The sequence below is a fragment of the Fusarium pseudograminearum genome, chromosome 2, assembly GCF_000303195.2.
Source record: "Fusarium pseudograminearum CS3096 chromosome 2, whole genome shotgun sequence".
In the NCBI taxonomy this organism is placed as follows: Eukaryota; Fungi; Ascomycota; class Sordariomycetes; order Hypocreales; family Nectriaceae; genus Fusarium; species Fusarium pseudograminearum.
Genome location: NC_031952.1, coordinates 8,824,655 through 8,836,138, shown reverse-complemented (window position 1 = coordinate 8,836,138; position 11,484 = coordinate 8,824,655). Strand labels below are relative to the sequence as shown.

Below are 11,484 nucleotides of genomic sequence, written 5' to 3'. Positions count from 1 at the left end.
TTATTAAGAATTATCTAATTAAATAGTAAAAATATAAAATAAGTAATTTTTAATTTACTTACTTATTTAGTCTATTTACTTATTAACTATATTATACTTATAATAGTTAGGTTTTTTAAATAGGTAAACTAGTTTATATTAGTTTATATTTATAGGGTTATAAGGTATTATTATTAAGTAGTTATAAAGTATTATATTTCTTAATAGTAAATAGACTAAATAAGGTATATTTAAGTAAAGAGGTATTATTAATAGTAAGTAGGCTACTTTCTATTTAATATTAAATAAATATATATATACTTAAGTAATTTCTAAAAGAGTAATAGTATTAAGGGATAATATTATTCTGAAAAATATAGTCTTAAAGTAATATTATTTTATATAAGTATTAATCTTTATATAGTTAGTATATTAAAGTAAGAAAATATAAAAATAGTAAAATTAAAAATATAAAGTATATATAATATAACTGCTAATATTATAATAATACTAAGTAGAGTATTATATAGGTAAGACTTAATATAAAGATAGCTAAGGCAGATATATAAGAGGGTTTAAGAGCTAGGTAAAAATGGACTTTAACCTATATATCTTATTATTAAAGTTAAGTTTTATTTAGTTATTACTTTACTGCCTAACTGCATTTACCTTATTAGAATCTGTCATTCTATAAAGATCCTTAGAGATTCTACATAGTACAATCGCATTTTCATACAATCTGGCGTATTTGTAAGGCTGTTGTAAAGGTCTGGGATTCAGTTAGGCAAATAGGAGCTCCCAGCATTCTTCTCCTTGGCATCTGCATTAAGATCTAAATGTTAAATTTAAAGAGTATTTCATTTTTAAGCTATGTCTTATCTTGAGCTATTAAATCAGACTGCAGAGCCCTTTGCTGCCATTTATAATGAGATAATCAGTGCATCAGTACTTGAGGAATATCGCTAAGACGCCGCATATCATTCGATATCAATAGACTGTCACCTGCTCCTTTAAGCCGGAGCTCATGCATAAAGATAGGTTGCTCGTATCCTAGCAGCTCCTGCTACGACCGCTAATTTCGCAAGCGTGTTGTTGTATCTGAAACTGGGTTACTGGCGTGGAACGAGGCCAGTTTCCTAACTCTGGGCTGGAACATAGGCAGGCCGAATTTGTGGAGGGCATGCTCGATTGTGAACTTAAGCATGGGCGCGGAAGAAGCTATTATCAAAATGGCCTCTTCCATTCGAAGCCAAAAGTATACCGGTATCAGAGTCCTGAACCTTTCCGGAGAAGCAAAGTCCAATGTACGCATCTTGACGAGCCTCATGATGACGGTCACAGCTGCAATCAGGCCAAGCGCCATCAAAACGGTGATGAGACACCGTTCCACAGTCGATCGGTTAAGCTTCCAGATTAAGAACATTGGCATAATTGCCAAAGTCAGATCGCCGAATAAAGCAACTCCTTGCAAGAGGAGTCAGCATCATGCAACGAGGGCCAATGTCGTGGTTGATAGCTTACCTATCGTCGTGTAGCCACATATCCAGATCTGACGTGCACTTAAGCACCGTGCATCTGGAACCTGTTCCCATTGGGCATTGATGGGTCGGCACTGAATGAGCTGGAAGATTTCAGTGCTGATAATACAAGCAGCTTGGATACCAATCGTTAACCAGATGATTACGCGCCAGGCCTTAGTTGACGCGAACTTTAGCAGTAAAAACCCGATCGAGATCCTGGCGAGGGCGGGCACAAAGGTTGACAGTAGGATAACTACATAAACATATCGAAGGGTCTTAATGCCTTCCTCTGGAGACACATCATAGCTGTAACGGCCCAGCCCAGAAGTTACACTTGCTATGAAGAGCGAGTAGATGATGGTTTCGATAATCTACACTTAAGTCAGTCTTGTCTATTTATCTAGATTGTCTTGTACTTACAACGGCCACCAAGATAGTGTAGTCTGAGGCATCCAGTTTGTATACTGGGGTTACGCGAGTGTAGATCCTCACTAAGAAGACGAGAATGCCAACAATGAGAAAGGGTGTGACGATACCTAGAGCCCGCGGTCCAAGTGAGTCGTGCGGCAGTTGAGCATTCTGGTCCATTATGGGCAAGACTAGACCAGTTCAGTTAAGTCTCGAGGACCAGATGGGAGAAGAGTTGTTCGCTGCACGCTTTCGAGGGTAATTAAGCGGGCATTGGCATTGTTGAGAGCGGGTCTTAGGCTAGAAGTAGGACGGCTTGGGAACCCACAGCGGTACCAGCCTTCGTCAGCATGTCTCAGGGGGCACCACCATCGCAGGTACTAATGCCAGCCACGCCATAGCGCAGCAACATGTCACAATTACTTGGGGACTCTAAATCATGAGGCGCACCGCCTTCACACATGGGTGTAAGATGGAGAGGGCAACGATAGTGCCTATCATTATTATTTGGTGATGTTTTCAATTTCGATCTTTAGATAATAGCAAAAGTAGTAATCAAGCTCCATCAAGTTAAGAAATAGTCAAACAAGCACCCATGTGAGAAAGACAAGATTTTGAGCCAAAGTCAAAATGAAGAGGCGTCAAGGCTGGGTTTATGATTCGGTCGGATTTTAGCGAGGATTCAGTTGACAGGGGCTTCAGTGGCTCTAAGCTAGGATGCGATGATGTGTGGCGTTGCTGCACTATTGGGAAAAAGCAATATGACGAAAGCCCCGGGTTATGTACGGATACAGGGGCATATGTCAGGTTAGGTTACTTATCCGTACATCCACGATGAAACCAGCCAGGGAGACACAGTCTAGACACCATGTCAGCGCATTCGGGGGGGACGGGTCATGGCCCGAGGACCAGGCTTTTGGTAAAAGCTACAGGGCTCAAGGGTATTCAACGCTAAAATTACCGCTTTTTAGGCATCTTTTGCCACAGCACTAGAGGGGGAGAAAAAGAGCACAGCACAGCTGAAATCCGAAGGCGCACTGAAATCGAACCAGCCGACTATTGCCTCTGTTTTGAAACTGGACGTCAACAAGCCTACGGAACAGAATATTGCGAATAACATCATCTCACGCTTTAATAATCAATACTTTCAGCGTATACTAGTCGAGTTAATCGTCAGTAGCAACCAGTCCTTGTTATTCGCCGAGAAACCTATCCTCCAAGAAATCTTCGACTATTTGAATCCCTCCATTTCGATCCAACGGGCCAACTTGACTGCCAGAGCAGTCCGATATAAGATCATTCAAGAGTATAACCGCCATAGGCAGAATGTTATCGAGGTGTTAAGGAACTCCCCTGGAGCGCTTCATATCTCATTTGATGGCTGGACATTTCGAAATAAGCTGGCCCTGTACGGCATTGCTTGCTTTTTCAGAGATGAGAAGAATCGGCCATGCAAAATCATAATTGGGGTTCCAGAGGCTCATCGTCACTTCGGGTCCACAATCGGTGGAGACGCTCTCGACATCCTACACACCCTTGGCGTAAGTTCAGAAAAGATTGGCTATTTCACGCTCGGCAATGCTGAAAACAACAATACTGCCATGGAGGTCATTGGTGCTGAGCTTGGGTTCGATAGCCGACTACATCGAGGACGCTGTATTGGCACCATAATTAACTTGTCAGCCAAGGCGCTCTTATTTGGAATAAACACCGATGCGTTCGAGCAGCAATTATCAGGCGCAGAGGCGTTATCTGATACTGAATACGCTCGATGGCGCAAAAAGGGACCAGTTGGCAAGTTACACAACATTGTAGTTGATGTGCGTATTAGCCATCGGCTGATTTACTTATTCCGCCATGGTAGTGAGAACTTGGTCCAACAACGGAAAAACCATAGCCAAAATACAAAAGAAAGGAATCGTATTGCGGCCAGCAAATTCCGAACTAAGAAGCGAGAACATACGCTAAGAGTCCAGTCAGAGGAGCAAGAGTTGGAACGAACCAATCATGCCCTGTCCATCTACGTAGCCAACTTGACTCATGAGGTCCAGGAGCTAAAGATGAAGCTATTACAACATACCGGTTGCGACTGCTCGCTCATCCATGAATACCTTGCCACAGAGGCCCAGCATTACGTTTGTGAACTCAGTGAGCAATCGTAGCACGACGCTAGTTCCCTTCGTACAGCATGGAATTAAAATATTATATTGGGAAATGAGTGTGAAAATGGAAAAGTGAACAGCGATACTGTTACTTTTTAGTTTATTCGCCCTGGTGTAAATATGCATGAGGATCATGTTTTCATACAATACTTGTACCGGCATGAGCACAGGAATCGTTCTGTAATTATAGGTGCCCTAAAAGGACGCTGTCGTCTCACCATTCGCCTATCTCCTAGCCGCCTCGCCATATCTTTATGTTAGAACATTTCGAAGTGCTCCACGTACGATGCCCCAGTTGGCTTTATAGCCGTTAGAGAGAGCTCGAAGCTTTACCTCTGATATCTGTACCTCGCTATGGCAGTCTCGACTACATGAACAGCAATGGTAGACGGTTTATGGATCAGCTTATGAATTAACTCAAATGCTACGCCAGCCTGTACAATGACATTATAGGCATCCAGCTCTATCCTAGCATGTTCTACTCGTGATTAGGTCAGCATTTCCGATGTAGACAGGCTGGTGGAGAACGGCAGCACGTCCTATGTGCCAGAAGAACGTTTCGCTTGTCCATGCTCTTTATGGTCGAGATGTGCGTTGTGGGCCCTTCCCTGAGAATTGGATAGCCTGGTTTTACGTTAGGACGTGTGAAACTAGTAGATGGTAGAAGAGTATACCTGATCCAGCGATGTCCAGAGATAAAATCGGTGCCATCGTCGATAGTGAAAAGGAGCTTGTGAGATTAGTATGTTCTATTGGAGTTTAGCGTCGGAGAGATTACATATCCAAGGCAACTGGGTTGAGGGGCAATAAGCAACTTTCAGTCCCTTCAACCTTTGGCATATCGGTTTGTAAATAGTATCAATCGCCAGTATCGGTAAGTTGTTAGGAGCCAAAAGTACTTGTAAAGACCTGACGGGCTATAGCAGGTCGTGCCCGATACAGCCATGAATTATGGTCTAAACTGTAATTTGTCCAATAAAATCCAAAGGTTGGGGGAACGGATCGATAGGCCATTTACGAAGACTAGACCTTGTGCGAAGCTGAAAATCTATACCAACTGTAAGAGTGTCTGCAACCTCATTGCCCCACTCGGTCTCCAGCTAAATGGTATAAAAGGTAATCAATTCACACCATTAACCTTTGCTTCGCCGCAACTCTTCAAAAGTACAGCTCATGAACCAAGAGTATTCCAACGCCAACTACGGATCCCCTGGTCGGACTCAATTACATCAACTGGTCCCAATTCACCGATGCATACGGCCTAGCCGACGCTGTGCCAATCCTCTTGAGACAACTCCAATCCACCGACCCGGATGTCTATCTAAGAGCACTTGATGAATGCTGGTCTAGAATCTGTCATCAAGGCACCCACTACAGTGCCTCAGTTAAATCTATACCTGTTTCTGTATTCTTTGATTGACCATTAGGCCACCAGAAACCGACAAAATCTTCTATTTCTTTTCACTGCCTCTACAGTCGGCAATTTATTATAGTATGTCCTAAGTGGCCTTAATATTATAGAATAGGAAAGGAAAATTGCTAAGATAGAAGATATAGATTATAATAAATATGCACTATGCGAGTTCAAGATATATAAGGCAGTTAAGTAAGGACTGGCTTCTATTGTTTGCTGCCTAGAGGAGGAGTCACCTGCTATTCGATGGATGGCGACTTCTCATGCTTTGGCATTATTCCTATGCCGTTTGGATATATTAGTGCCGCCTCTCTTGAACCTGCTTAGCCGGGAGACCTGCAACGTTATGCGTGGTATAGCTATGCTTAGCCTAGCTATATTATTCCCCCCTGGATAACGATTCGACGAAGAGCAGCAGTATATGCAAAGTCTAAGGCTATTATGCTGCTAGCTGCAGTAAAGATATAGATGACAATGTTTTCATGTGGTTTTGTGCCCTTGCTCTTATAACGCTCGGTTTGGTGTAAGAGGAGTTTATTGAGAAAGCAGAGAGTTTGCTAAGGGATGAAGTGTACTGAGGTTTATTAGAGGTAAGTATTAATCCTGATGCTGAATTTTCTATGTATTTGTTTGAACTAGCTATAACGGTACTTGAGAAGACGCAAGCCCACCTTTAAATATACCAACCAGCAACTTCCGGATCCGTGCTCTACCTTGGTTGCGAAGGGTCTGATGTTTTATCGTGCAGTTCTTGATGCGCCTCCTTGATTTTCACATTTGTGTCCGCTAGGGCGATACAACCAAGAACCAGCCCACATTGCTGCCAAATACGCACTCGGTTGACAGACGCCTCAGGTAAGTCACCTCGCTCACGATGGCATATCTAAGATTCTACATAGTTGCGAAAACCATGCCACTCCTGGAGCAAGATTTCCAACTCTACGTTGTATGGCGCCATTATCTCCTCGCGGCGTTGGCGGTTGGGTGCTCTGACTGCCTCACTTACTTCCTCTATCTCTGCGACTTATACGATCTAATCCCAAAGAATATTCTACTTCCTTACTTGTAAGACCGACCGGGAACTCGGGTGGCGTAGATCCTAGGGATAGAGAGGATTCCACATTAGGGGCTGGTTAGGCGATGATGGGTACTCACTGCCCTGCAAAATCTCCAAATGCAAATCTCAATCTTAATGCGTCATGAGTAGTGACCCGGTTGTGATTTAAAGACTATACCCTTTATCTCATCGTAATTTAGAAATCTTTACAGCCTAGGTGAAAACTAAGATTAGACCGGAATATATTAGGTAGATCCGTCTATAGACTTATATGTATCCAGATTGGCCTAGTTAGACTGTTTATTTGCGGGATTATCTATAGTCTAGAATTAATGTTCTTCCACTCTTATGACTTCAGAAAAGATATTTGCAGCCGCATTAATGTTAATTTCTAGTTAGACTTTATTTCCAAAGAGGGTTATTGAAGATAGCAGTGTAAGTAGGTCTTTAGGGAACTTGTGATAGGAATCGGCAAAGATAAAGCTGGAACGCGCATATCTCATATACTCCTTCTAAGCAATGAACCAGGAGAATCTTTGTTCCTAATAGACTTTCTGTTTGAACCCACTGGTATAAACCCGCATAATTGCGGTCGGCATCTCGTGGAGGAAGAAAGGGTCTGGCACCATATTACTGTTGACGACTGTGGATTAACAAAGTATCAGAAGCGTGATGCACAAATTGGCGCAATGTATGTAACTCTCTCTATTATCTCAAAGCACATATTCATTTTATTTGATATCACTGAATCTGCTGAGTGGTTTCGTGTTCCTCTACAGATTTGACCTGCACTCAATTATGGTGATCTTGAGACTCTGGGTAATGTTTAATTTGGTCGAGATTTAAGGGTAAATACGACAGGGCCTGTAGCTTAATCCATATCGACTATATAGAGACCAAGCGGAAGTGGAACAAATAGCCTCAGAAAGCGAAAATGAAGCTCGCAAAATCCTGTCTTTACTCTATTGTAGAATTGAGGTGAGCTCATGACAATCCACGTGCATCAAGTGACAATTGGAAACGCCGTACATACAAGACCAACCTGTTCAAGACCCAGAGTTAAGGTAGAAGTCTTAGATCGTGTCACTAATCAGTGGGGCACGTTTCATTTCTCAAGTCGGCGACCGTCTCCTCTTAGGTCTCTGAAAGGTCGTCTCCGAGTTACTGGTTAGCTTGTATCCTTCTCTAATGACTTAATATCATCTGCAGCTGTAGATAAATCGCTATCTTCGCCAGACATTGAGCCATTGGTGTTGAGCGGCGGGAAGAACCCGGCAGGGGATGGCAGTGGAACTGGTACCAGACTCTCTGTGCGCCATGACAGATACTCAATCCCGATAGGGCATGATCCTTTGGTTATTTTTGTTTCTGAACCACCAGGAACGGAGTCAGAAATCCACGTAGCCACCTGTCGATGAATTATTCCTTTTATGCTTTCTTTCGACCTCCCAATCTCAGGCTCAGAGGACCGTAGAATATCTTGCTTCGGCCGCTTCGTATCCACCACTACTCTAAAATGATCATAAGGGAGAACACCAAGTCCGCAGGGCTCCAAGAGCTGCTGCCCAATGTCTTGCTGATCATCGTTCCAAACGGAATCCAGCTCAATATAGCTGCTTTGCTGACTGCTATCAGTCATTAGATCCTGAACTCTATTGTTATTACCCCCAACTTTGGCTGAAATCCGCCGACGCAGATGTTAGTATTGACCCATTAGTGGCATATAGCTGATATAGGACCTGGATATTGTTCATCGAGGAGACCGAGCGGAATCTAATAGTTGCTAAGAATTCTCTCTAGTTTAGGAGCTTAATAGTATATAAGCAGTTTATAAAAAATTGGTTAGATTACCTATTAAATTAATATAGAAAGGTGCATTACTATAGTATATAATAGCACCTTTGTAGTATTACTATCTGCTAGCTGACCCTATAAAGTTTTTTAGGCCTAAGCTCGACTTACTAAGGTTATTATTATTTACAGCTATAGCAGAGGAAACTGATCTGCCCTAAGAAATATACCCTAAAGAAGAATTTTATAGAGTAAATAATAGCTTATAGCAGAAACTTTTAACTTAAGTATAAACCTGCAGATTAAATGCAGGTATATTATTACCTAAGCCGCTAAGTTAGCGTTTATTATTAGTAAAATGGCTTATTTTTTAGCGCTCTCTTCTCTTTTCTAACTCTTTAATATTACCGATAGAAAGAGTTTCTAATATATTATAGCCAGAGCTATAGCTACTAAAGTTAGTATCTTTAGATCTGCCTTACTATAGAAGTTTATGCCTATCAGTGGATAGCTAAAGTCTAATGCTATTTTCAGATATAGCTAAGCAAATAAAGTCTAGTATTATATTAATTAAATGCAGCTATGCCAAGCTGTACAGGAGGTTTAAGGATACCTAGCCTTTATCGTCTAGGTTAATACCCTAGCTACTTTACTGCTTAGGTAATAGCTCAGGCAGCAGTAGGTCTAAATGCCAGATATAATTTATATTCTTATATAGAACCTAAGTATAATTAAGGTCTAGATTATAAGGTTATATTACTTATTATTTTAGCAGAAGTAGGAGTAGGGAAGATAACTTAATATTAGAGACTAAATCTTTATTATTGCCTCCAGTCTTTATGCTATCTTTACTAGGATTAGAAGGTAAGATAGAGTTACTTAAATAATAGTTATTTCCTTAAGTATAAAATCGCTATTTTAGAGGAAGAATTCTGGCTTTACGGATAGGCTTATATCTATTAGTAAGTAATTTATAGGCAGGTAATTAGTCTATTACCTATCTATCTGCTATATTGCCTACTGTAATAAAGCTATTACCTAGCCGTATAAGTAGTGTCTTTAATATATCAGCAATATAATCTCTGCCTATAAAGAGCTATTTAAGATAATAAATAATAATATTCTTCTGCTCCCTATCTATTATAATTGCATATTATAGGTATAGACTGTCTAGGATATCTTATAGATAATCCTTAACCTTACCCTTTAATAGTTAAGTTAAAGTTAAGATAGGGTAGCTAAGAGGGATCCTTAAAGACTCCTTACTAGTCGATAAGGAGGTATAAGCGGAGTCAGTTAGCCTAAGGTTAGAACCTTAAGAGAAAGGAGCATATTTACGCTAAACTCCAGATTTAGAGTATATATAATTGCAGTTATATAGTAATACCCTTACTCTTTTTTACGATAATAAACCCTTACTCTTTTTTACGATAATAAACCCTTTAGAGACCTATTAATACTAATTATAAAATTTCCTAATATAATATTAAGCTCTCTCTTTTTCTTTTAGGATAGCCTATAAACCCTTATCTTAAATAGCTTATCTTTATAGAGCTAGGTAAGACCTGGTTTCTTATATCGCTTAAGTTTATTCTTAAGCTATTAAATCTTAACTATTAAGTCGTTAATAATACTGCAGTAATTATAGTCGCTAGTGCTCTATACTATAATAGGTATAGAAGGTATAACCTGGTGTTAAGTATATAAGTCTAGCTTCTCTATATTCTAGGTATTAGACTTTTTTCAGTAAAAGGGGATATTAACTAGAGCTTTATATTAATTTTATCTAAACTTTATAAGATAGCTAGAGGTAGTTTATACTATTTATGGTATTATTATTAGCAATTATATTATAGCTCTATTTATTATGCTGCTTTAGTAGGTCGTTTAATCCTATTATATAGCTGCTAGTAAGGGAATTAATATAGAGAGAATAATCGGCTAGTAGTGGTAGGCTTTTAGGTAGACTGTTTAGATTTATAGGCATCTTAGCTGCATAAGTATATAAGAAGTAGAGTAAGACCTTAATAGGACTTTTTAATCTTTAAAATAGTAAGGATTTTTACATATAATTATTATTAGACTATATTATAGTAAAACTTTTATATCTTAAAAACTATATAATATTACCGGGAGATATCTAATAATAGTCTTTTAAGCTAATCTCTCAGTTATAATAGTAAAGAGCTAAAGTTGCGGCAAGGTGATTAAGTATAGGATAAGTTTAAAAACGATGCGCCCTCTAGAATATAAGTGATATAACAGCCGATAAACCTAACCGGCCAAGAGTCGCTAAAGTTGCAGGGGATATAGCGATAAGTTATATATACCTAGGTGTTAGCCTCTTGAACTAATATAGCAGCGATTAATGATAAAAAACGGCTATAATGCTCGGTCGCGGTATTGCGCGTGGTGGTGTATTGAAGAAGGTAAAAGTGCAGGAATAATATGAGGGAGGTCTAGGGCTAACCTGCTTTAGCACGGGTCACTTGCCAATAACCTACCGGTTAGTGGAGCTGTGGAATAAATGTGGATATTCTAAGACCCCAGCTCCGCGAGAGAAAGTCTAGACTCTGATATTATAAGCGCTATAGACAGTCCGGGATGCATAGTAGAGCTACTGCAGCCTAATATGCATATAGCGCTACCAGAGTGTTACGATCCAACAGCCCAGCTTAGTTATACTGCATATACCTTATATTTTTTATTAATTATCTAATATAACTATTTAATAATAATTAGTGCTAAGAAATTATAATTAGTATTAATTTAATATAATTAATATTAATCCTTTTAGCTTAATATTAATTATTATTAAATAATTATATTAAATAATTAGTAAAAAATATAAGATATATATAGTATAATTAAGTTAGGCTATTAGATTATAGTATTTAAAAGATAATAATAATAATAATAAGGATTCTTTAAATTAATTAATTATAAAAGGAAAAAAAAGAAATTAAAATAGAGAAAAGTAAGTATATAAAGTCTTAAATTAATAGTAAATATTATTAAGAATTAATTAAATAAAGTATTAATAGAGGTTATTTAATTTTTTATAACTATAAGCTAAAGCTCTAGTCTTCTTAATATCTTTAAAATTCTTAATAAAAGATCTATTTAAATTAAAAACTTAAAAAGTTAAAATAA

General features: G+C 39.1%; 5 protein-coding genes across 5 annotated transcripts, besides 9 other annotated features; 4 read left to right on the top strand and 1 right to left on the bottom strand.

Annotated features, from left to right (window-relative positions):
- Positions 1 to 105: a repeat region.
- Position 106: 1 nt separating this feature from the next.
- Positions 107 to 565, top strand: FPSE_10339 (uncharacterized protein; the record flags this gene model as incomplete). Its single annotated transcript, XM_009263456.1, has 7 exons — positions 107 to 123; positions 156 to 164; positions 241 to 254; positions 360 to 366; positions 408 to 416; positions 498 to 509; positions 541 to 565. Coding segments are annotated over 7 exons (93 nt in total), but the record flags the coding sequence as incomplete, so codon positions are not given.
- Positions 272 to 317: a repeat region.
- Positions 362 to 469: a repeat region.
- A 486-nt stretch (positions 566 to 1,051) lies between the features above and the next one.
- Positions 1,052 to 2,087, bottom strand: FPSE_10340 (uncharacterized protein; the record flags this gene model as incomplete). Its single annotated transcript, XM_009263457.1, has 3 exons — positions 1,052 to 1,443; positions 1,501 to 1,870; positions 1,920 to 2,087. The coding sequence occupies 3 exons, from the start codon at positions 2,085 to 2,087 to the stop codon at positions 1,052 to 1,054; spliced, it is 930 nt and encodes a 309-aa protein (XP_009261732.1).
- A 688-nt stretch (positions 2,088 to 2,775) lies between these two features.
- Positions 2,776 to 4,069, top strand: FPSE_10341 (uncharacterized protein; the record flags this gene model as incomplete). The annotated part of the gene is made up of 2 exons (XM_009263458.1): positions 2,776 to 2,826; positions 2,879 to 4,069. 2 exons carry the CDS (start codon positions 2,776 to 2,778, stop codon positions 4,067 to 4,069), a joined length of 1,242 nt encoding a protein of 413 aa, XP_009261733.1.
- Positions 3,270 to 3,309: a mobile genetic element.
- Positions 4,070 to 8,637: 4,568 nt separating the features above from the next.
- Positions 8,638 to 9,553, top strand: FPSE_10342 (uncharacterized protein; the record flags this gene model as incomplete). The annotated part of the gene is made up of 6 exons (XM_009263459.1): positions 8,638 to 8,643; positions 8,992 to 9,009; positions 9,074 to 9,081; positions 9,166 to 9,195; positions 9,254 to 9,293; positions 9,545 to 9,553. 6 exons carry the CDS (start codon positions 8,638 to 8,640, stop codon positions 9,551 to 9,553), a joined length of 111 nt encoding a protein of 36 aa, XP_009261734.1.
- Positions 9,554 to 10,389: 836 nt separating this feature from the next.
- Positions 10,390 to 10,460: a repeat region.
- A 258-nt stretch (positions 10,461 to 10,718) lies between these two features.
- Positions 10,719 to 11,372, top strand: FPSE_10343 (uncharacterized protein; the record flags this gene model as incomplete). The annotated part of the gene is made up of 4 exons (XM_061988457.1): positions 10,719 to 10,760; positions 10,811 to 10,837; positions 11,303 to 11,308; positions 11,367 to 11,372. The coding sequence occupies 4 exons, from the start codon at positions 10,719 to 10,721 to the stop codon at positions 11,370 to 11,372; spliced, it is 81 nt and encodes a 26-aa protein (XP_061844430.1).
- Positions 11,027 to 11,301: a repeat region.
- Positions 11,081 to 11,374: a repeat region.
- Positions 11,130 to 11,396: a repeat region.
- A 24-nt stretch (positions 11,397 to 11,420) lies between these two features.
- Positions 11,421 to 11,484: a repeat region.